General features: G+C 39.6%; 1 protein-coding gene across 1 annotated transcript; it reads right to left on the bottom strand.

Moving 5' to 3' along the window:
• Positions 1–15,851: 15,851 nt before the first annotated feature.
• Positions 15,852–20,634, bottom strand: LOC138869331 (uncharacterized). The gene is made up of 4 exons (XM_070146942.1): positions 20,019–20,634; positions 19,504–19,591; positions 16,887–16,995; positions 15,852–16,376 (listed from the first exon to the last, which is right to left on the bottom strand). The coding sequence occupies exons 1-4, from the start codon at positions 20,632–20,634 to the stop codon at positions 15,852–15,854; spliced, it is 1,338 nt and encodes a 445-aa protein (XP_070003043.1).
• Between the last annotated feature and the right edge of the window lie 6,169 nt (positions 20,635–26,803).

The raw sequence follows: 26,803 nt of genomic DNA, 5'->3' as shown, positions 1-26,803 counted from the left end.
ATGTTACCCAATACAGTAAATAAAAATGGATTAGGTTCTCCCAACTTACAAAACTTCACCTAAAAATGATAAAAAGTTCTATTTATACTAAGCTGAAAATATTTTACAAAATCGCCCATGCGGAGATTGTGCGGCTGCACAATTCTATGTGCAGTCCGTATGTTGAGATTGACCGGTCAATTGAGCTTTTCGCGATCGCATAAAATTGGATTGCGGCCGCACTTCATTTAATTATGCGGACCGCGCACATTTTTGAGTGTGGCTGCACACTTGAATTTGGACTGGAGCTGGCCTTCATTATGCGGACCACACATTTATGAGTGCGGACGTATTTCTTCAATCTTCCAAAAACTTGGCTCTCTGATTCTCCTTTTCTGCGGGCCGCATAATTATGAGTGCGGCTGCACTTGACATCCTGCGGCCACAATAATGGTGCAGTCCGTACTTCTTCATGGCCTAAAAATACAACTCTATGAACTTCATCTTCTGCGGCCACACTAGAATTATGTGGTCCGCATTTTCCATGGGAATTCTGTCAGAGGCTTCCTTATGTTCTGCAACCGCACTCAATATTGTGCGGTCTGTGTTGTTCCTTTTTAGCCTTGTTTTGGTCCTTGTCCAAAATTACTCCTTCTTGAGTTGATTTTTATTTCTTTGGCTCATATTCCAACACTCCTGCAAGAAAGCACATTTCATTAGTTTTAGGAAATACCTTTAAGCAATTTTGAGCTAAAACAAAAGTAAAAGAGTGCAAATAAGTAGTTAAAATCCATACTTATCAACTCCTCCAAACTTAAGCTTTTGATTGTCCTCAAACAATTAAGGCAATTCCCCCCTCCACTAGAAAAATGGCTATTTCAGCAGGCCTATTGTCACGACCCAAACCGATGGGCCGCGACGGGTGCCTAAGTCCTACCTGTCAAACACCCCTAAGCATTTGTCTAAGATATGAACCTAAAAAATATCTGCTAAATTACGAAAATAATATACATGAAGAAAACCTACCAACAATGCATATGTATGTATACATGCAGAATAGAGTGGGCGAGCCGGCAAAGCTGTTATAGATAACTATACATCCAAAATTGAAAGTCGACAAGGTCACATACAACCCAACTAGTCATACTGTCTACAAACCTCTAATAGAAACATAACTGTACAAATACGGGACTGAGCCACGTCAAACCCTATATATACAAACATATCATACCAAAATCAAAAGCAGCTCCGGATCAAGTGGAGCACGCCAACTCTTGCTGATCTAGGATCCTTAGAAGAGGGGCCTTCAGCTTACCTACCTGCACCTGCGGGCATGAAACGTAGGCCCGGTGAAATAGGGCGTCAGTACAAAAAATGTACTGAGTATGTAAGACATGAAAATTAGTACGTAAAAGTCATAGATGAAACATGGAATAAAGAAACACATCTTTAAATCTGAATAACCTTCTAAATTTTGAAACATTTATAATGTCATACACATGCGTATAAATGTCGTGCCATGCATAGGTATGGGTGTACATAATATCATCAAGCCACTGAGGGCATACCATCATATCGTCTTGGCTACTGTGGGCAACATCATCAACATATACCAACTGATTAGGTGGTGGTATGTATATAATGCCGTAACCTTTTCCCATATCCCATATACATATATTGACATATATACGCGTATATAGCACTATCTGGTCATGAGTCAATGCACATGTATAAATGGGTGAAATGCATGAAAAATACGTAATAATCTCAATATTCCTTCCGGATAACCTTTTTGTACTGCGTATTATTCTGAGACCCATGAACAGAAGATAATAATAATTCTCATGGGGAATCAAGAATATAGACACCTATAGTATTTCTATGAATAGAGTAATTTATGGAAATTGTGTGTTTGCTCGTTTCTTCTGTATAACTTGAATTATGCCAAAAGAAAGAAGGGATGACCTTAACATACTTGGAGTAGGGAAAACTCCGTATAATATTCCGTTGGAAACCTTCGTGGATTGAACTTAGAACCCCAAAAATCGGATTAAGCTTCTGCTTTTTGAAATTTTTGATGAAATTTAGCTTTTGATTCTATGAAGCCTTTTGTTTTGGAACGACAATTTGCTTCTGCTTCTAACATTTCTTTGGATCTAAGATTGATATATCAATAATGGTTCATGGGGTGTTCTGATCCAAAATGAGATAAGACTTGTAATAAAGTCTTATCTTGGTTAAGTTTTCTTTTAATCCTTATGTAGACACTTACTCATAAATTGCTATGAGTCATCTTCTTGATTGGTGGCCTTGTGCCACATTTTTGGAAGTGATAAAGGGGTTAATCTTATCCACTTATTTTATTAATTAACTAGGTAATGTCCTGTTACCTGGTAATTTACCAATTACCTGTATAATTAAGAATTATCTCAAATTACTTAAAATTCTATTTATTTTTAATATACTTTATACATTGTACTACCGTGGTCATATGGTACCTTTCATGGTACTAGTCCATAATTATCGGATATTATCGCTCGACCCGTATTTTATCCCAAATTGGTCACCTTCAACGAAACTCGTTTTCTTTAATTCGTGTATCCTTTATCCGTCATGACACTTATTTATCTCTTGTTATAAATAGCATAAATACGTTAACCTCAAGATAATCTCATCCCCGATTCCACATCAGTTAACTGAAAACGAAACTTTAACGCATGAAAACGCGAGATGTAACATCTTTCCCCCCTTTGAAACATTCGTCCTCGAATGTTCAACCCCCCATGATCTATATAACTTTGGCAGGGTCGCCTCTGTAATAACACCACTACCAACTCTCCCCATAAAAGCTTAATAACTCAACGCCACACATGACCATAATTATGAATAACGACAATGGCCTCACATGACCAACGACAATAACCAACACAAGAATTTATACAAGTACCTTATGGTTATGACGTCTCAGTCGGACCCTTCTCTATAGGAGGAAATAAGTAGGGATATCCAGACTTCATGTCTTCCTCGACCTCCCAATTCATTTCTTCCACATTGTTGTTCCTCCAAAGTACTTTCACGAAGGCTACCTCCTTATTTCGTAGCTTGCAGATTTGTCGACCTAGGATGGCAACCGAAATTTCCTCGTATGACAAATCCTCTGTAATCTGTACATCATCCATGGGCACCACTCGGGTAGGATCGCCAATGTACTTTCGTAACATAGATACGTACAGACTCTAATTTCGAAGGCAATTCTAACTTATAAGCTACTTGGCCCACTCTCTGAATGATCATATAAGGCCTAATATACCGTGGGCTAAGTTTGCCTTTCTAGCCCAATCTTATCATACCCTTCATAGGTGACACCTTTAAGAATACCCAGTCATCATCCCGAACTCTAAATCTCGACGTCGCACGTCAGAATATGACATCTGATGACTTTGAGCTGTCAATAGTCGATCCCGGATAAGCTTTACTTTTTCTATGGCTTGCTAAACCAGGTCTAGACCATGTAATCTAGATTCTCCAACATCGAACCACCCTATAGGCGACCGACACTTCCGTCCGTAAAGAGCTTCGTATGTAGCTATCTGAATACTGGAATGGTAACTATTATTATATGCGAACTTAATAAGCGGCAGATCATCCCAGCTACCTTTGAAGTCTATTACACAAGCTCGTAACATATCCTCCAGTGTCTGAATAGTACGCTCAGCCTTTCCGTCTGTCTGGGGATGAAATGCCGTACTAAGACTTACTTGAGTCCCCAATCTTTTTTGGAAGGACCTCCAGAAGTTAGCTGTAAATTGAGCTCCTCTATCCGAGATAATAGATACAGGGACACCATGCAGTCGTACTATCTCCTTAATATAAAACCTTGAGTAATCCTCTAAGGAATATGTAGTTCTATCGGGTAGAAAATGGGCTTACTTTGTAAGCCTATCAAAAATTACCTATATCAATCGAACTTATGCTGGGTATGAGGTAAGCCTACAATGAAATCCATATTGATTACTTCCTATTTCTAAGTCGAAATCTCCATAGCCTGCAATAACCCACCGGGTTTCTGATGCTCAATCTTAACCTGCTGATAGTTAGGACACTGAGCAACAAACTCCGCTACATCTTTTTTCATTCCATCCCACCAATATACTTCCCTGATATCATGATACATCTTTGTTGCTCTTGGATGGATAGAATAACGAGAATAGTGACAGTTAGGACACTAAGCAACAAACTCCGCTACATCCTTTTTCATTCCGTCCCACCAATATATTTCCCTGATATCATGATACATCTTTGTTGCTCCTGGATGGATAGAATAACGAGAATAGTAAGTTTCTGCCATAACCTGCCGACATAGCCCTACAACATTAGGGACACATAATCGTCCTCGATATCTGAGGACCCCATCTTCTATAATTTCCAACGGCATCTTCTTCTTCTGAAGGGTGGTATCCCAATGTGAAATAACAAAGGATCCTCGTACTGGCGTTCTTTTACTTCAGTTACTATAGAGGATGTTGCCGTATCCTGAATAGTAATTCCAATATCACATGAGTCTAGTAACCGAACTCCAAGACTAGCTAGCTGATGAACCTAATGGGCTATTCTCCTCTTTTCTGGCTGTAAATACGACAGGCTACCTATAGATCTACGGCTGAGGGCATCGGCTACTACGTTCGTCTTCCCCAGATGGTATAAAATATCAATGTCATAGTCTTTAAGTAGCTCCAACCATCTTCTTTGACGTAGATTCAATTCCTTTTGCTTGAAGATGTACTGGAGGCTCTTATGATCCGTATAGATATTAACATGAATGCCATACAAGTAGTGCCTCCACATCTTTAGTGCATGAATCACCGCATCTAACTCTAAATTGTGGGTCGAGTAGTTCTTCTCGTGCTTTCTTAGTTGTCTAGAAGCATAAGCCACAACCTTACCATGCTGCAACAGCACACAACCAATCCAACTCCTGAAGCATCACAATAGATCACATAACCATTATTCCCTTCTGGGAGTGTTAGAACCGGTGCTGAAGTTAATCTGTCCTTTAAGGCTTGGAAACTCCATTCGCAAGCGTTAGTCCATTGAAACTTTGCTCCCTTCTGAGTCAACTTTGTTAAAGGTGCCGAAAGGGAATAAAATCCTTCCACAAATCTCCCGTAATAACTTACCAAACTGAGAAAGCTACGAACCTCCGTCGGTGTTATGGGTCTAGGCCCAGTCTTTACTACTTCAATCGTCTGTGTATCCACCCGAATTCCTTCACCCAACATGATATACACAAGGAAAGCTACAGAGTTTAACGAGAATTCACATTTAGAGAATTTTGCATACAACTTCCCTTTTTGTAGAGTTATGAGCATAGTATGCAAATTATCTGCATGTTCAGCCTCTGAATGAGAATATACCAATATATCATCGATAAATACAATTATGAACAGATCTAAAAAGGGCCTAAACACACGATTCATCAAGTCCATGAATACTGCTAGGGCATTGGTCAAACCGAACGACACAACCTGAAACTCAAAGTGCCTATATCTTGTCCTGAATGCTATCTTCGGAATATCTTCATCCTTAACCCTTACCTGATGGTACCCGGACCTCAAGTCTATCTTTGAAAAATACTTGGCACCTTGCAACTAATCAAATAAATCATCAATGCTCGGGAGCAGGTACTTATTCTTGATCGTCACCTTATTCAGCTGCCTATAATCAATACACATTCGTAAGGAACCATTTTTCTTTCTTACAAATAACACAGGTGCTCCGCATGGTGATATGCTAGGTCTGATAAAGCCCTTTTCAAGCAAGTGCTTTAGTTGTTCTTTCAACTCTTTCAACTGTGTGAGGGCCATTATATAGGGAGGAATAGATATTGGGTGAGTATCTAGTAATAGGTCAATAGCAAACTCAATTTCTCGCTCTGGCAGGAGACCCGAAAGCTCATCGGGAAAAACATCGGGAAACTCATTAACCACAGGGATGGACTGAATGGTTGGTGACTCTACTTCCACATCCTGAACCCAAACTAAGTGATAAATACAGCCCTTTCTGATCATCTTCCTTGCCTTAAGACAAGAAATGAATCTTCCTCTCGGCGATGCCGTATTACCTTTCCACTCCAAAACAGGCTCCCCTGGAAATTGAAATCGGACTATCTTTGATCTACAATCAACGTTGGCATGACAAGAAGCCAACCAATCCATACCCATTATAACATCAAATTCTACCATATCTAACTCGATTAAGTCTGCTACGGTAGGTCGACCATGAACTATTATTATACAACCCCTATATACTTGCTTAGCTATTATCGAGTCCCCAACAGGTGTCGACACCTCAAAAGGTTTAACCAATTCAGGTTTTATTTCAAACTTACTAGCAACCAACGAAGTAACATATGATAAGGTGGAACCTGGGTCAATCATTACATATATATCATATAAGGAGACTGATAAAATACCTATAACAACATTAGGCGATGACTCCTGGTCCTGTCGTCCTGCCAATGCATAAATGCATTTCTAAGGACTGCTAGAGCTAGATACTCCGCCTCTACCACGACCCATTGGTGCTTGTGGACCTTGCCCAGGGGAGCGTAATGATGATGATGAACTAGCTACAGTTCCTGCTGGCTGAGCTATGCTTGCATCACCTCTCATCGGACAATACCTCATAACGTGGCCCAGATAACCACAAGTATAACAAACACCTAATCCTATATGGCACTACGCGGTATGCTTCTTACCATATTGAGCATATCATGGCAAGGCCGGCCTCATCTGATTTGCCTCACCCCTATATTGAGAACCTAAGGCCTTAAAATTCTAACCAGAACCTGAACATGAGGAACAATCAAATCTCTTACCGCCAAACTGAGGGGGCACGCTAGCCGATGGCTGGGCTGGATACCTCAGGTACTGCTGCCTCTAACCACCTCGAAACTCACCAGAAGGACCCGAAAAACTCGCTCTCTTATTCTGGGCCCTATTATGCTCACGATCGGCTCTCTATTTCTATTTTTGCTCCTCTACACCCTGAGCGTATGAATGAATACGAGAAATATCCATGTCTGGATGAAGTGAGACCGACATACAATCATTAAGCAAGTGCGGCTCTAATCCCATTACGAACCGGTGAACCCGATCTTCCATCTTAGATACAATAGTGGGAGCATACCTGGCCAACGAATCAAACTGAAGACTGTATTCCCGAACACTCATGTTACCCTGTCGAAGGGTCAAGAACTATAAAATCTGGCCCGTCTAAGCTCCGGTGGCAGATAAATGACAAAAAAGCCTCTGTAAACTCATGCCATATTTCTTGAGGGGCATCCTCACCTCTGGACAATTTCCAAGACTCGTACCAATTAATTGCAACTTCTTGGAGTTTATAGGAAGCTAGCTAAACTGACTCAGTGGTAGTGGCCTTCATTACCCGTAATGTCCTTTGCACTCTATCAATAAATACCTGTGGGTCTAAATTAATGAAGTCACGAACCCTCGCACTAACGGACATATCTACATGACTAATACCTATTTCCTGATGCCGAGCCTGCACGGCTACTAATCGGGTTAATAGCTGAATAACATCTCTCATCTCCTGACCCGGTATATCTAGCTAAGGTGCTGAATGTATAGGGGTGGGCACTGGGGCTGGTGCCCTTCAGAGCTCTTCTGGAAAGGGCGGGGTATGTGAAGTCTAAGATAGAACTTCACCATGAGACTCTCCCCGAGCCCTGGTAACTCGTGGCACTCAACTAGTAGTCTCACCAGCCACGAACTTTCCCTTCTGGGTGGCCGTACTCTTTGGAGGTATCGCTGAAAATATAAAATATTGTTAGGAACATGAATTCTTGTATCGTACGATTTGAGATAAAAAGAGAGAATAACATCCTATATGTCCTATAGCCTCCTGTCTATAAGTGTGGTGCACAACACACCCATAAACAAGACTCTACTAGACATAGTCTGTAGACAACCCTAGGACAGAACTGCTCTGATACCACTTTTGTCACGACCCAAACTGATGGGCTACGACGGGTGCCTGAGTCCTACCTGTCAAACACCCCTAAGCATGCGTCTAAGATATGAACCTGAAAACATTTGCTGAATTACGAAAATAACATACATGAAGGAAACCTGCCAACAAGGCATATGTACGTATACATGCAGAATACAGTGGGCGAGCTAGCAAGGCTGCTATAGACAACTATACATCCAAAATTAAAAGCCGACAAGGCCACATACAACCCAACTAGACATACTATCTACAGGCCTCTAATAGAAATATAACTGTACAAAGACGGGACTGAGCCACGTCATACCCATGTATATATACAAACGTATCGTACCAAAATCAAAAGCAGCTTCGGATGAAGTGGAGCATGCCAACTCTCGCTGATCAGGGATCCTAAGAAAGGGGACCGCCAGTTTGCCTACCTGCACCTGCGAGCATGAAATGCAGGCGCCGTGAAATAGGGCATCCGTACAAAAATGTGCTGAGTATGTAAGGCATGAAAATTAGTACGTAAAAGTCATACATGAAACATGGAATAAAGAAACACATCTTTAAATCTGAATAACATTCTAAATTCTGAAACATTTATAATGTCATGTACATGCGTATAAATGTTGTGCCATGCATAGGTATGGGTGTACATAATATCATCAAGCCACTGAAGGTATATGATCATATCGTCTCGGCTACTGTGGGCAACATCATCAATATATACCAACTGATCAGGTGGTGGTGCGTATATAACGCCGTAACCTTTTCCCATATCCCATATATATATATATTTACATATATACACGTATATAACGCTATCTGGTCATGGGTCAATGCACATGTATAAATGGGTGAAATGCCTGAAAAATATGTAATAATCTCAATATTCCTTCCGGATAACCTTTTTCAACTGCATATTATTCTGAGACCCATGAACAGAAGATAATAATAATTCTCATGGGGAATCAAGAGTATAGACACCCCTAGTATTTCTATGAATAGAGTAATTTATTGAAACTGTGCGTTTGCTCGTTTCTTCTGTATAACTTGAATTATGCCAAAAGAAAGAAGGGATGACCTTAACATACTTGGAGTAGGAAAAAATCCGTATAATATTCCGTTGGAAACCTTCGTGGATTGAACTTAGAACCCCAAAAATCGGATTAAGCTTCTGCTTTTTGAAATTTTGACGAAATTGAGCTTTTAATTCTATGAAGCTTTTTTTTGGAACAACAATTTGCTTCTGCTTCTAACGTTTCTTTGGATCTAAGATTGATATATCAATAATGGTTCATGGGGTATTCTAATCCAAAATGAGATAAGACTTGTAATAAAGTCTTATGTTGGGTAAATTTTCTTTTAATCCTTAGGTAGACACTTACTCATAAATTGTTATGAGTCATCTTCTTGATTGGTGGCCTTGTGCCACATTTTTGGAAGGGAAGAATGGGTTAATCTTATCCACTTATTTTATTAACTAACTAGGTAATGTCTCGTTACTCGGTAATTAACCAATTACCCGTATAATTAAGAATTATCTCAAATTACTTAAAATTTTATTTATTTTCAATATACTTTATACATAGTATTACCGTGGTCATATGGTACCTTGCATGATACTAGTCCATAATTATCAGGTATTATCTCTCGACCCGTCTTTTATCCCAAATCGGCCACCTTCAACGAAACTCATTTTCTTTAATTTATGTATCTTTTATCCTTCATGACACTTATTTATCGCTTGTTATAAATAGCGTAAATACGTTAACCTCAAGATAATCTCATTCCCGAGTCCATGCCGGTTAACTGAAAATGAAACTTTAACGTACGAAAATGCGAGATGTAACACCTATGGTGAATCAATCACACATCAATTGGGACCAACAATCACCCACAACACGTATGAATTTTAAACAATTGAATGATTTAACTTTTTTTAGTAGAATAGTTCTAATGTGACATTAGAGAATCAAGAGTTGACTTATTCATCAAGGAAGCTCGCTCTTTTATGCAGGTCACTTTGGATCCCAAACTCCTTCTCTTCTACTCTCCGTTAGCAATAACTCAGTTAGGAATGTAACACTCAATTCAAGGATTGTGAAAAGTTCGCTCATCTCTCTCAAAGTATGGCTCTAAGTACCATATGCTTGCCCCTCATGTAAATCACCACTAATGTAAGATCACTCAACTTGAAATCATATAGGGCTTTTTCGGGATGTACTAAAAGCTTTTGGATCAAGGTAGGACTTGTTGGAATAGAATGAGTTCATCTTTCCTTAAGCACTCCATTTTCTCTTTTTGGCTCATACTTTGTCGACTCTTTGAGTCAATTTCTTTTTTCTTGGGGGAACTACAGAGACTTAGAGTCACTCTTTCTTGGTAATGATACTCATTTTCTCCTTCTTTGTTTACTCCATGCCTTTCATCTTTGTTTTTCTTTGAATCCCTTTAACTCTTTACTTTATTCACTTTTTTTGGCATTTTTTGTTATTTCTTTCTTTTCTTTGCCTTCCATTTTCTTCATTTCTTTCTCTTCTTTGTACCTTTATATCACTTTCAAACTCTTCGTCTCTCCTTATGTTTTTGCCAATTGTTTCTCAAGAATGCTAAGGAAAGATCGAGTGCCAAAGAAGGTCATTACAAAATGGGCTTAGGCTCAAATGGGTTGGCTAGGATATAGAAGATTTCAAATTTCAAATTGGATCAAGGAGAGCCTACAATCATTTCTCAATCCAATCTACACTTAGAATATTGCCTAGAAAAATATTCGGGGCAAGTTCTAGACTATTAGCACAGGTACTTCGACTTGCAATTCAATACCTCACCTCTCACGCTACTGGATTGTTAAAGAGAACGGATTCGAGGGCCCATAACAATCCTAGTTAAGATTGAGAATTACAAATGGCTCGACTGAACCACTCGATGGCTGCTTAAGCCAACACAAGAGTCAAAAGGTCACAACTAGAGCTATTTTCTGCCAACAACTTGTTTTTAGCCATAAGGTCGTAGGTAAATGTGTTGGTACCAAGTGAAGCATGGTTGAGACCCTTTTATTCATTACTACTATTTTTGCCTAAACATAAAAGAAAATAGACTCAATCCCTTAAGAAGGTTGTCAGTCCATCCATCACAGGGAAGAGCCAACTGGTTCACACAAAATCCACCTTTGGAAAGAACCGTGACATTAAGAAAATCAAAGGCTTATTGTTCACTGAAAAGTAAAAAGAAGTTAACAAATCAAAAAAGAAGTTATTAAAGTAAATAAGAAGTTATACTACTAAGAAAAACAAACTAAAGAAGCCATGAAGTAAACTACGGAAAGTAAGACAAATGAATATACAAACCGATGGAAAATGAATATATACATCAAGTGAAAGGGAGGAATATATACATAACCAATGAGAAAATAAAGATAAAAGAAAAATAGTATTTGAGTTATTACGGGCCAATGTCAATGTCAAATCAATCAAAATAGGCCACCCCTGCGAATAAAAATAAGCATTGTCCCCAATGCTTAACAAAAATAAGAACAAGGAAGGGTAGCGAGTTAAGAGAAATCCCTATGTGGTCTCAGTATGCAAGGCATCTGCAGCACCCTCGGTATCTTCTAATTGTATCTCATCATCACCTGGCTGAGAGACAACATGGTTGGTGAGCATCTGTATCATCTCCTCAACGATGTGGGTAGCAAGGTCCGGCTCCTCAGACTGGCCGGCTACTGTATGTGGTGCCTCGGGTACTACTGATGTTGCTGGTGCTACTGGGGCTGAAGGCGCTGTCTCCATAAGTAAGTGGTAGATCACCGGCATATGCAATCTTGGCAACTTCTTTTCGTAACCTATCCAGTGACTTCTTCGAAGCCTGAGACTTCCGTATTTTCTTTACTTGTTTGCCCAACTCCTCATGACTTCCCCATATAGCACCAGAGTCTCCATAATGGTCTTCTGATTTTCTAGGATATTGGACAGTGTTTCCTCCACTAACAGAGGTACTTGAGGTGCTGCTGGGGCAGAAGACTGTGCTACAATAGCACTAGATATGTCATATAACTTTAAGGTAGCTTCCTGCATACAGTTGTTGAGACTCGCTAATGTTTGGGAGACTCGCGGCGCAGTCTGTGGATAAGTGGATGAGGCTGGCACTAATAATGAAGCTAATGGTCTAGAAGAAGAAGGTGGTAGTATGTTTGTTGTCCCGGTGGAAGGACCGACTGCTGTGGAAGGCATGGCATCTGTGGAAGGCTCAGCAGCTGACTCAGTAACTACTATTGTTGGCTCCTCAGACTGGCTAGAGGAGGTAGTTGCCTTACCCTTGAACTTTGGGTTGTCAGCACCATGCAGGTGGTACTGTGAGAGAGGATTCTTGGCCTTTACCTTTGTATCATATTGCCTTGGATCCAGCTTTGCAACATTGATGTACTCTGTGAGGAAGTTTGGGTAAGGGTATGATCTTTCATCTTTCTGGACAAATAAGGTGATGTTGGTTGACATTATGGCACCTACATTGATCAGGTATCCAGCCATAATAGAAGCCACCAGAACTGCTCAGGGAAGTTGGAGGTTATTCTCATTCAGACACGGGTCAATACGGCTACACACAAAGGTCTGCCACCCTTTAGCTTCAAAATTTAGGGTGGCCTGGACTATGGAAACCCCTGTTGTGAGCCACCGTGGTGGTGGTCCTCGAGCAGCCAAAATCTCGTCTAGCCACGGGTGAGCTGCATCACCCATAGCAGGCTTTTCCAAATATTGGACTGCCTCTACTTCTTCAGATCCCACATACGTGTTCAAAGAGAAGGCGTCGAATCAGACTTTCAGATTTCTCACTTTAGTTATCTTGGTACCCTTCTTTATGTGAGCCACATTGGCATAAAATTCTTTAACCAAATGATCATTTGCATCAATGACACTGTGGGTGAACCATTTCCATCCCTTTTGCTCCCGGAACTGTCTAAGGACATTTGGGTCGTGAATTTCCAAATCCTTAATTAAGAATTGTCGCTCAAGTGCGAGCCATCTCTAGGGACACCACTCTCTAAATTTGTTGAAGGCTGATAAGCTGACGAATCTATCTTCCCACATCTTTTTCTTCTTCGACTTCTCAAGGACGCCCACTCGAGTGTCACCTCATCTACCATCATCAGGAACATCGTCATCATCATCTAAATCAATTGGTGCAGGAGGAGTGTATGTAGAGGAGGGTTTTGAACCCTGGCTACCAACATCCGAACCCTCAAAAGAACTTGCTGAGGTGGAGGATTCGTCACAGAGTTGATATCTCCCTTGAACTTGCTGTGATTGGGCTTACGGATGTACTTGTACAGAGTTTCCCTAGACGAGGCATATTCACTGGTGTCTAAAGATTTTGGGACTCTGTTGGCCGTAGCCTTCTTGTTTATTACTCTCTATATGGCAAGTGGTAGGTTACTCTTGCCTCGACTTGTACTCGAGAGGATTCACCTCTCCCTTTAGAAGCATCACCTCGACCACATGATCTTATCATCGTCTGCAATTCATAGTAATAAGAATCAATTAGAGCTCAAAACAATGCACACAGATGCATGACCGTTGTAGGAATCAGACTACAGAAGAGGCAGTACGGACCGCACAAAAGTTAGTGGGGCTGAAAACTGCCAAATTTAGACTGCACAATTTAACAGTGCGGCTGCACAACCAAACATACATATCGCACAATTTTGAGTGCGGCCGCACAACCCCAGGTTCAAACTACTGGGTTCTCTGATCATTCCATAGTGCGGACCGCACAATTTCAGTGCAGACCACATAATTTTGAGTGTGGTCCCCACAATTCATGCACACTTATGCCTAAAGTTAGAGAACTGCGGACTGCACAAAAGTGAATGTGGCCGCATAATTTGAAATTACGCATCACTTGTTGTGGTTTGAAATTTTCACACAATTGAGACATGGTATTTGCAATTAAACACGATTAATCATCTAGCCAGGCCCCAATGAACATATATGATAATACCCACATGATTTTAAGCACACATGAGTAATCAATAAATATTTTAGGCCTAAAAATAACCCTAACACAAAAGAACAAAAACTAAACTAAAATAAATTGAAAAATCTAAAGATGTAATGAGCATCCCAGTTATGAAGGATGCATGTAAGAATCTACACTGATGAAATGAGGGAAGATCGAGAACTAATGGGATATGCACTGTGTCTGGTTAGGGTTCCAGAGCTTAGAGTGTGTAAAGTATGAATAGTGCATTGAGGTCCTATTTATAGGTTGACCCAGTTGGTCAAAAAAATAAAGTTGAGTGCGGCCAATAATTTTGAGTGCGGTCCGCACTTTTTACCTGAACTTTTGAAGAAGCTCTGCGGTCCGCAAAAAAGTGAGTGCGGCCGTAGAATTTTTGCGGACCACACAATTTTGTGTGCAGCCGCAAATTGTTAAGGAAATTTGATAGGCCAAACTTCAGAAAGCATGCACTTTTGGTCTTCCAGTTGTGCGACTGCACACAAAATTGTGCAGTTCGAATAATTATAGTGTGGTCCACACTTTTGTGACACTTAGCCAATTTTTCTTGCACAATCCCTGCAATGCACATCCATTCCTGCATACGCTTCAAAACTAGTTAGCACAAAACAAAACCTATCTAATGAAGGAGAAAAAGACACACGGGTTGCCTCTCAAGAAGCACCTGATTTAACATTGCGGTAGATTACCGATCATTTGAAATGAAGAACCACCACAATGTGGCCATCATCAACCTTGCCAAGATAATGTTTAACCCGGTGCCTATTGACTCTAAATACCTTATCGTTCTTATTTTTCAAATCTAGAGCACCAAAGGGGGTTATATTCACCACTTCAAATGGGCCACTCCATTTTGACTTCAACTTGCCTGGAAACATCCGTAACCGGGAATTGAACAATAGCACAAGATCACCCTCTTTAAACTCCTTGTTGTGGATGTACTTGTCATGGAGGTACTTCATCTTCTCCTTGTAAAGGGACGAGCTTGTGTAGGCATGATATCAAAATTCATCTAGCTCACTCAATTGTGCCACTCTCAGGTTTGCGGCGACATCCCACTCAAGGTTTAACTTCTTTAAAGCCCACATGGCTTTATGATCAAGTTACACCGGAAGATGACATGCCTCCTGAACACTAACCGGTATGGAGACATCCCGATCGGTGTTTTATAAGCCGTTTTATAAGCCCAAAGAGCATCATCAAGTTTTCTTGACCAATCCGTCCGGTTGGCATTCACTGTCTTTGGTAAAATACTAGGATGGTAGGGGGGTCGATACTTTATGAGTGACACCATACTTTGTGAGTAAGGTATCAAAATCCTTGTTGCAAAAATGTGAACCCCCATCACTAATAATGGCCTTTGGGGTACCAAACCTCGAGTTTCAAGAATGCCACCACACTCCTTGCTTCGTTGTTGGGAAAAGCAATGACCTCGACCCATTTAGATACATAATCCATCACGACTAGAATGTAGGTGTTCCCACAAGAGCTAACAAACGGATCCATGAAATTAATACCCCACACATCGAAAATATCTATCTCCAAAATGGTGGTGAGATGAATTTATTCTTCTTTGATATACCACCGGCTCTTTGGCATTCATCACAACACTTGACAAGCTCACTAGCATCCTTGTAGAGAGTAGGCCAATAGAGTCCACAACTCAACACTTCCACCGCCTTTCTTGCTCCACCATGGTGACCACCATACGGTTAAGAGTACTCAAGAATTCCCATTTGTTCCTCCTCCGGTACACATCTTCGAATCACACCATTGGTATAAATCCGGAAGAGGTATGGCTTATCCCAATAATAGTCAAGGCAATCTCATTTGAGCTTCTTCCTTTAGTTTGCAGAGAACTCATTCGGTACAATGCCACTCACAAGATAGTTTACTAAGTTGGCAAACCATGGCATTCTGGTCATTGAAATGGCTAGCAATTGCTCGTCGGGGAAGGAATCATTAATCTCAAGGCCATCATGTGGCCTCCCCTCCTCCTCCAATCGAGACAAGTGGTCCGCCACTTGATTTTCACTACCCTTGCGGTCTTGAGTCTCTAGATCAAACTCTTGCAATAGAATCACCCACCGCATCAACCTTGCCTTAGAATATTTCTTGCTCATCAGATACCAAAGCACCACATGGTCGGTGTGAACAATTACCTTTGTACCCATTAAATACGGGTGAAACTTCTCCATAGCAAAGACAATAGCAAGTAGCTCCTTTTCGGTTACTGTGTAATTGACTTGGGCATCATTTATGGTCTTGCTAGCATAGTAGACCGGATGGAAGATTTTGTTGATATCCAAAAACAGCTCCAACCGCCACATCACTAGCGTCACACATGATCTCAAAAGGTAAGCTCCAATCTGGTGCGGTGATAATAGGAGTAGTAATCAACTTGAACTTGAGCAATTCAAATGCCTTGATACAGTCTTCGTTGAAATGGAACTTGGCATCCTTCTCCAAAAGTTTACACAAAGGGTTTACCACGTCGGAAAAATCCTTGATGAATCGGCGATAGAACCCTGCATGACCCAAAAATCTCCTCACTCCCTTCACGGATGTAGGGGTGGGAGTTTAGAAATCACCTCTATTTTTGCCTTGTCGACCTCAATACCATGCTTTGAAATTTTGTGGTCGAGTCCTCGACCATGAAGTGACATTTCTTCCAATTCAAAACCAAGTTAGTTTCCTCACATCTTGCCAAGACCCTACCCAAATTGTTCAAGCAATCATCAAAAGAATTCCCAACCATAGAAAAATCATCCATGAAGACCTCAAGAATATCATATCAGTGAAAATAGCCATCATACATCGTTGAAAAGTCACTGGTGCATCACACAACCCAAATGACATCCCCGAGAATGCAAAAGTACCATAGAGGGACAAGTGAAAGTGGTCTTTTCTAGATCTTCTGGAGCAATGAGAATTTGATTGTAGCCAGAATACCCACTGAGAAAACAATAGAAAGCACTTTCGGCCAACCTATCAAGCATTTATCAAGGAAAATGGAAAATGATCTTTTCTTGTAACTTTTTTGAGCTTGCAATAGTCCATACACACCCTCCATCCAGTAACCGTCCTTGTAGGAATTAACTCGTTCTTGTCATTGGTAACCATAATCATGCCCCCTTTCTTTGGGACACATTGCACTGGAGAAGTCCATGAACTATCGGAAATGGGCTAAACAACCCCGACATCCAACCACTTGATTATCTCCTTCTTGATTACCTCTTGTATTGTTTCATTTAGCCTCCTTTGATGTTCAACGGAGGGTTTGTGTTACACCCCCTTTCTTTGGGACACATTGCACAGGAGAAGTCCATGAACTATCGGAAATAGGGTAAACAACCCCGACATCCAACCACTTGATTATCTCCTTCTTGATCACCTCTTGCATTGTTTCATTTAGCCTCCTTTGATGTTCAATGGAGGGTTTGTGTTACACCCCATATTTTCGTATGTGAAAGTACGCCATAAGTAAATTGATGAAAGATCAGAAATGAGATGCTATATTTCGCATTTTTGTACGTTAAAGTTTTGTCGTAAGTTAATTGACGTAAGTTCAGGAATGAGATTATTTTGGATTATAAATATTATGCTATTTCAAACAAGTGATGAGTAAATTCGTGAAGGTGAGAGGGTAAGAAAATCGAAGAAAATAAATTTCATCGAAGTTTGACATTTTGGGATAGAATACGGCCCGAGCTAAAATACTTGGTATTCATGGACTACTGCCATACAAGGAACCTCATGACCATGATAGCAAAGTGTATAAAGTGTGTTAAAAGTGACGAGCATCTTAAGTAATTTGAGATAATTCTTAATTATGTGGGTCATTAGTGAATTATTGGATTTGTAAATAAATTTTTAAGTGATATTTGTTGGATAATTATAGGGGGAGGGGTGACAATCCATATGGAATTTTGGAAAGTTTGCAGCAACTTGACATCTAGACATATGCTTAAGGAGGTGATGTCTTATTTAGAGGATTTTGTGGCTTAATCACCATATAATTGGGCCCCACACCCCCTAAGATTAAAAGGATCCCTCTAAATTATTTAAGGGAGATACATATATCTCTAATGTAAGAAACAAATGTTTTAGCAGACTCACATAGGTGATAGCAACGTGATTTGCTATAAAATCCATACAAGGCTACTCAGTAATGTGAGAATTGCGATTCTAACGGAGCACGGTACAATCTTTCTCAAGAATATCATACGGATTTTTCCTACTTTGATCTGTCGTTACGTGTTTTGTCACAATTCATGTGTGTCAGAGGAATTGTCAAGAAAATCAGCTCAGGTATGTTAAGGCTATCCCTTCTTTCTTTGGCATGATCTATATGACACAAACGAAATGAGCAAATGTATAATTTCCATAAATGACTCTATTCATAGAAATACTAGAGATGCTTATGTTCTTAATTCCCTATGTGTCATATTATTCTATCATCTATTCATGGGTCTCAGAAAATATATAAGTTGAAAAAGTTTATTTCATGATATTAATTAGAGGCATAATGGTCTTATGACACTCTGCAAGCTTTTATTGATGTACTTCTCATGTATTGCATTCATTTACATTGATCCATGACCAGATGATATTATATACATGTATATATGTATATATATATATATATATGTATATGGGATATGGGAAAATGTTACGGCATTATATACGCACCACCACCTGATTAGCTGGTATACGTTGATGATTTGCCCACAGTGGCCGAGATGATATAATGGGATGCCCTCAGAGGCTTAATGATGTTATGAATGCATATACCCATGCATAGTATGACATTTATATGCACGTGCATGACATTATAATATTAAATAATTCACAAAGATATTCAGATATACATATTGAGTCTTTTACTCCATGTTTCTCTCATGTATATTGTTTACTGATTTTTATTCCTTACATATTCGGTATATTATTTGTACTGACGTCCCTTTTGCCTGGGGATGCTGCATTTCATGTCCGCAGGTCCTGATAGACAGGTTGAGAGTCCTTCAAGTAGGCTATCAGCTCAGCGAAAGATCTTAGTGTGCTCCATTTGCTCCGGAGTTGCTTATTTGATTAGTATGATTTAGACATGTATTGATTGGTATGTCAGGGCCCTGTCCCGGCCTTATGACGTTTATGTACTCTTAGAAGCTTGTAGACATATGTCATGTCTATGAAAGATTGTATGGCCTTGTCAGCCTATGTTTAGTGTAGGAGTGATTATTTTGGGCCTTATAGGCATGTACGATATATGTATAAGTCACTATATTAGGTTGGGCCGTTTTATGTCGAGTGATCTATCATGCCTTATTCTTGTTACCTCATACGACCCTTCTGGCCCATTTACCCATGTTTATGTAATGAGAAAGATACATTACATTGGTACTCGGTTGAGTAAGGGCATCAGTTGCCCGTCGCGTCCCATCGGTTTGGGTCGTGACAGTTTGGAACCCTCCTCCAAAATAATCTTGTCCATACAAAAGGTGAAGCTTATGCTGCGGATATCCACCAAGGTCCATCCAATTGCTCTTTTCCTCCTTTATAGAACCTACGATATGGACTCTACCTGCATGTTATTTAAATAAGAAGATAGAATAACCGGTAAAGTAGAAGAAGGGCCAAGGAATTCATACCTGAGATGTGGAGGCAATGGATTTAACTCCAAAGTGGGAGGCTCCTCGATTGAGGGCTTTGTTGGAGGAGCCGTCCAATTTTCAAGATCCAAAGATAGCTTGCGGGGCTCATAAGTGTACGACCCTATTCCTTGCAATGCATTCACATACTCCACATAGCCTTATTTCTCCTCATCATCATTAAGGTTGAGCAAAACGGCTTCCAAATTATCCTCAACATTCATCGTGGCACTAGCATCATCAATAATCATATCGGTTACCAAATCCACGAATGAACAAACTTCATTGCTATTCGGTTGCCTCATAAATTGCATACATGCAAGACCACCTTTTCATCACCCACCCGGAAGGTGATCTCACCGGCTTCCACATCAACAAGAGCCTTCCCCGTAGCTAGGAAAGGTCTTCCCAAAATAATAGGCACCTCATAGTCCACTTCACAATCAACAATCACAAAGTCCGGTAGGATGAACTTGTCAACACTAACCAACACATCGTCAATAATACCCAATGTCCTCTTCATTGTACGATCCACCATTTGCAACCTCATGGTGGGTCTTGGTTGTCCAATCCCTAAAATTTTGAACACCAAGTAGGGCATAAAGTTGATACTCACCCCTAGATCACGCAGAGCTTTGGCAAAATCGACGCTCCCAATAGTGCAAGGGATTGTGAAAGCTCTCGGATCTTCCAATTTCGGAGCCATTGAGTGCACAATATGACTCACTTGATGTTTCATCTTAATGGTCTCACAATTCATTGACCTCTTCTTGGTGACCAAGTCCTTCATAAACTTTGCATAACTCGGCATTTGCTCTAAAGCCTCAACCAATGGTACATTGAGAGACAAACTCTTCATCATGTCAATAAACTTTTTGAATTGGTTCTCGCCATTTTTCTTGGAAAGCCTTTGAGGGTATGGAGGATGAGGCCTTGGCGTTGGTGCCTTAGCCTTTAGCACTACCGGTTCCGGCATGTCAATTACGTGTTTCCTACGCGAGTTCATTTCTCCTTGCGTCTCCTCCACATTTTCATCAATATCAGTTCTACCTTCTTCATTATCTTGAACCACTTTGCTTGGAATTTCATCTTCTTGAACCACAACATATCATCCACAATTCTTCTTTGATTTGAGATGGTTGCATCTCCACCTTTTTCACTTCTCGTAGTCACCATAGTATATCCCGTATTATTCCCACCCTTTGGGTTCACCACCGCATCACTTGGTAGTGCTCCCTTAGGATGAGTGTTCAAAGCTTGCGAGATTTGGCTCAATTGAACTTCCAAATTGCGAATAGAAGTGTTGTGAGAGGCTAGTTAAGCATCAGAGTCGACATTATTCTCCATCATCTGTTTAAACATGTTCTCGATTCGTCCCATCTCATTGTTAGAAGAGCTTGGACCTTGAGAAGGATAGAAAGGTGGATTGCTCAGTTGTTAGAACATCAGGGGCCTTTGAAAACCCGACTCTCGGTTGTTGTTGTTGTTCCACCCTCCTTGGTTGTTGCCTCCCCAATTGCTTTGACTGTTGCCACCCCAATTTCTTTGATTATTTCCTCCCCAATTGCTTTGGTTACCTTGATTATTCCAATTGCCTTGATTATTGTTACCACCACTCCAATTGCCTTGGTGGCCTTAGTTGTTCCAATTTCCTTGATTTCCTTGTGACCGCCATTGTTGTTGATTTTGTCCTTGAGCATTGTTTATTTGTCCTTGATAATTGTTGACATATTTCACTTCTTATTCTTGCTCATTGAACAAATCATTTTGGTCATACCCACTATCATCTTGCATGAATTGTTCCTGACAACTTTGCATTTATAGACCTTTTTGTCGTCTCTTGTTCATCATCATATTCACACTTTCCATTGCATTTACTTGTTTCGGCCCTTGAACTTGTTAAAGCTGAGCTTTAGCCAATTGATTCATTGTAGTTGTCAATTCGGCAATAGCTTGCCCATGATCATGTAGTTCCTTGTGTAGGTGAATGACATTTCACCTTGGGGAACATTGGCTCTACTTTGCCAAGCCGATGAGGTATCCGCCATCTCATCCAAAATTTCACAAGCTTTGGCATAAGGTGTGCTCATCAAGTTCCCACCACCGAGTTGATTTACCACAAATTGATTTGTTGTGTTGAACCCCATGCATAAGGTTTCTTGGATCATGGCCTCGGTCATATCATTATTCGGGCACTCTTTAACCATGGTATGATATCTTTCCAAAATCTCATGCAATGGCTCATTGGGCTCTGGCTAGAACGCAAGAATCTCATCCCAAAGTGTAGCCATATGCCCCGGAGAGAAGAATTTGGCAATGAATTTTTCCGCCAACTCATCCCATGTATGGATGGAATGATTGGGCAATCTCTCTAACCAATCCAATGCCTTTCCCTGTAGAGAAAAGGGAAATAGCCTCAACCGCAGCGCGTCTTCGGAGACATTGGTTTGCTTGCTCCCCCAACAAGTATCGAGAACCCTTTAAGATGCTTGTAAGCATTTTGACTCGAAGCCCCGGTGAAGAATCCCCATTGCTCAAGTAGTGTAAGCATCACATTGGCAATTTGGAAGTTGCCTGCCCTAATGCAGGGCGGGACTATAACACTTGCATAACCCTCGTTCGGCAACACCTAGTGCGTTGTTGCTCTTGGTAGAGGTGGAGGAGTGACGGGAACATTATCATGAGGCGGTCGACCTCACCTATTTGCTTGAAATTCGGGAAGAACATCATCTCCTTGATCATCGTCCACTTCCTCCCCCAATGGCACATTCCCGATGAGCTCGTTGTTGAGATCCATTCTCGTACCTATAATGTTGATACCCAATTTTTCCCTCATATTTTTCAAATACACATATATACCTTCAAAATAGTGCATGAGCATCACGAAGTATTTTTCCATAATTTTCTGTAATTTTAAAGGGTTTTAATCAATTTATTCCTGCATTTTTATATAAATAATTATCAATTGAATCACAAATAATTTATAATAATTATTATTTAATTTCTTATCATTTTATATCAATATTAAGCTTCAAATATTTTATATATTCTTATTACAAATGTATTTCGCATCCTCAAGCTAAAATTGCATATTGTTGCAATAATAGCCCATATATAGGTATAATAATATTATTTATACAGAAAATAACTTTTTATATTTTTATAATATTAAGTAATTATTTTAAATCATTTTCATGCACAAATTATATTTTTTATATTTATTAATCATTTTTATAAATTATTTATTTATTAAATGTTGGGTATTTAAAAACTAGCCCTAAATTCCTCCTATTTTCGGACCTAAAACTACCCAATACACATGCCCAACACCTTTACACCAGCCCAATAGTGCTTGAGCCCAAACTAAACAACCCCTTACTAAAGCCCGATTGGTGCCCATTTTTTACGACCCGCCCCATTTACCTTTTATCCCAGCCGTTGATCTCTCAAGATCAACGACTCCCATTCACCCCACCTCTTTATACCTAACGAGACCCCTAACCCTAATCACTTTACACCCCCCACCGTCCCAGAACACTCTCGTCTCGCCACTCAAAACCCTAGCGCCGTCACTCAAATCTCTCCGATTCCAACCCCAAAAATGGAATCAATCTATGATTCCCTTACTATATTAGTCCCACCTCCCTATTGGTTACCCGTTTTTGGTATTACATAATGGCTTGCCTAGAATGACAAGCAAATCTGGCAAAAATCAAACCAAAGCTGGTTCAAATCTTTAACCTATTGTTTATTCCGTCTGTGTTCATCACTTCTGATCTTTGAAAGTACGAATCTTTTTGTATCTCTCACTTATTCGACTTAACCCTAAGGGTAGGGTTTTATATCTTCTGTAATTGAACCAAATCTGGTTCGATTTTATGTTTATTTTGAATAACTTCCTGTCTATGTTCATTCTTTTAAGATATATGATTCTTTGCCTTTATTTTTTATCGATTTTGTGGTTTACCTAAAATAAAGGTTTCAGATCTTTGATTGAATCAAATCTGGTTCGATTCTAATTTTCTTTTTTAATAATCCGCTGTCTATGTTCATTGTACACAATATGTGATTATTTTGCCCTTGTTTCTCTGTTGATTTTAAGGTTTACCTAAAACTAGGGTTTGAGACTTTTACTCTTTCCTTTCTCGTATGGTACTGATACTTTCCTTATTTCCATTCAATCTACCATGCTTTTATTATTTCTTACTTGATTTTCCTTGAGACTGACTGTTAATTGATGTTTTCCTTATTTTAAATGTTACTCGCCTGATTACACACTATTATGCTCTGTTAACTTACTAAACTCTATACAATTGGTCCTGGGTTTAATTTCTTTCCTTATTTGTGTATGTTTGATTTCTTCCCTTATTTGTTTGCCTAATTGAATGCTATTTAAACCCTTTCCCTCTCCCCTTTAGACAAGACTCGAACTCTATAAACTCTCACTAACATTTAAAGTTTCTAGTTCTACACTCTCTCTGTTCTCTCACTTACTACTGGTCTTGGCCGGCTGAAAGCCAAGGCCAAACATTCTGGACTCTCAACTTCATGGTATTATTCTAGTTTTGCTCGCTTAACTGGTGAATGACTATCCTTTGTCATATTATTTTTATGTATTCCTGATCTGTGTTTATAATCCAGCATGTCTAAAATCCCTCTCTAAGCATGATTCTGCCTGTCTACATTCTTTTCTTTTAATCCTATGGTTAGCACTGTTAATCTAGATTAGTTGTTTTGAATAATATGAATCCTCTTAAGAAAATATGCCTCTTGTATGTTCTGAACCTATTCTGAATTTGAGTACCTTTAGGACAATGTTAGAAGGTTAAGTAGCCAATCAGTCTTAAGCCTTTGAACTTGTATGGTTACCCGGCTTTTTGTTCTATTGTTTATATGTTTTGATAGTTTGTTTTCTAATATGTCTGAAATTCATGTTAGTGTTCTGATTGTTTGGCTGTCCTAAATGCTAACATTGAATACCTAGCTTAACTAGACTGTTAACCAGACTTCAACTCATTTGAATTGTGTGTTTGAGCATGAACCTTCCTTGTTTTCTGGGTGCAAATTCTATATACAAGTTACATGTCTTAAACTTTATTTTCTTTTGAAATCAAAACTTTTTAAATATGTCTCTCTTTATATGTTGTTGCTCTTTTAAAAACTTCCATTCTTAGTCCCCTAGGTTCTAACCTCAACCACCCCAGTGTGAGCACTGCTTAAGGTCCATGTGAGACTCTTGTGAACTTTGACGCACTAGGAACTGGTTCCTAATCTCTTTTAAAATATTTCTGAGTGTGTGATTTTGGTGTGAGCATTGCGCTGGGTCCCTGAGGCCATTGGGAACTTTGACACATTGGAAACTTGGTTCTACATGTGTTATGGGTGAGACATTCGTATTTGGATATGTTGTACCTATGAATTGAGCCTTGAAGTTGATTAGTTTGAAAGCCTGGTTCCCAGGTTTATTTGGGCCTAATGAAGTCTCCCTATAGTGTATCCTATTACTATTATGTAGTTCTTTTGATATTCTGGTCTGTAATAACCTTATAATAAATAGATTCTGGGGTATTTAGTAAAATTGGGGGGGGGGATTTCTTATTTCCTTTTGTTCGGGGTAGAAATCCTGCCTATAGGGGTTCATCTATGCTATTAATTCTGCTCATTCGTCAAAATTGTTAAGTTTTGCAATGTGTTTTAGAAATCCTACATATAGATATTCATCTATGCTATTAATTCTACTCATTCGTTAAAACTGTTAAGTTCTGCAATGTGTTTTACAAATCCTGCCTATAAGACTTTCGTTGATGATGTTGATTCTGAGTTCTATATTTGCATATTAGCAAGCCTGCATATAGGATTGTATTTGCATATGAGAAATCCTGCCTATAGGTTGTATTAATTTGTCTAATAAATATGTATTAGCAATCATGCCTACAGGACCTCAATGTTTGACTTAATTATTTTTCTGGTAATATGTACAACTTCTGCCTGTATTACTGCTCAATAGATATCATGCATGTAGGACTAAAAACTAAAATCAATTTCAAACTTAGAGATCATGCCTATAGGATTTAAATCAATCCGGTAATAGATACCACGCCTATAAGATTAAAATTAGTTTCAAACCTAGAGATCATGCCTATAGGATTTAAGTCAGTTCGATATTAGAAATCATGCCTATAGGATTCTATTAATTAATTCTAAATATATAATCGCCACTGTCATTACTTAAACAATTTTCCTATTAGACTTAATAACAATTCTGGATCTATAAGTGTGATTTATTACGGTTTGAAGTGCCTAGATGATATTCATTAAAACCAGTAGGCAAACAGTATGTCCTAACACTCGCCTCAATGAAATTGTTTCTGTACATCTATATTCTCACATAGATATCCTGCCTGTAGGATTTTAAGATCGATAAAGATTGTCAATTAATTGCGTGCATTTGCTGTTTATGTGCGGAGGTTAACATGAGCCTATATTTGCTTGGTATTTGCATGTCCTAACATGTTTTGTTTGTCGCCTAGTCTTTTACATTTTGAGAAACCTATGATTAGTCTAGAACTATCCCAAATAGAGGTCCTAATACCTCCATGGCCATAGGTAAAGGACGGGTAGTGCACGCATAAGAATCAAACTAGAATCAATTAAAGTGCTTTAGGTAACAACTTAAAGATAGTAATTGGGTAGCAGGAAATAATAGTCTGTGCCCGCTGAATAATATGAGTAACACCCCGACTCGAGAGAGTTACGAAGTATTATTTATGTTGCACGGGGTGATCCTTTAGGCTAAAAAATTTAGGACCCCCCTCCCTATTAAATATTCCTCTCGCTTCTTTAGTTGACTAATTCATAAGTTAAGTTCAGTTGGGACCCACCGTTGTGGACCTCGAGGGGTGCCTAACACCTTCCCCTCAAGGTAATTTCGAGCCCTACCCGATCTCTGGTGATGCAAACTAGTATGATATGAGTTATCTACTCTAGGTGCCCTAACACACCTTAATCTGTTAGGTGGAAACTCTAACCAATTCCTTTTCTCCTACTCTCCCAAAAGGAGTCATCAAATGTCGAAACCCAATTTCGCGAGAAAAAGGGGGCGCGATAGCATGGCGACTCTGCTGGGGATATCCTTAGGCTCTTAC

The sequence above is a fragment of the Nicotiana sylvestris genome, chromosome 5, assembly GCF_000393655.2.
Source record: "Nicotiana sylvestris chromosome 5, ASM39365v2, whole genome shotgun sequence".
In the NCBI taxonomy this organism is placed as follows: Eukaryota; Viridiplantae; Streptophyta; class Magnoliopsida; order Solanales; family Solanaceae; genus Nicotiana; species Nicotiana sylvestris.
This window is presented reverse-complemented; position numbering and strand designations above follow the sequence as displayed.

Coding starts and splice junctions, on each gene's coding strand:
- LOC138869331 (XM_070146942.1), bottom strand. CDS start 20,634: ATGCCGGAACCGGTAGTGCTAAAGGCTAAGGCACCAACGCCAAGGCCT. Junction 19,592..20,018: donor TCTTGTTGATGTGGAAGCCG/GTGAGATCACCT, acceptor AATAACATGCAG/GTAGAGTCCATATCGTAGGT. Junction 16,996..19,503: donor CAGCATAAGCTTCACCTTTT/GTATGGACAAGA, acceptor AATGCTTGATAG/GTTGGCCGAAAGTGCTTTCT.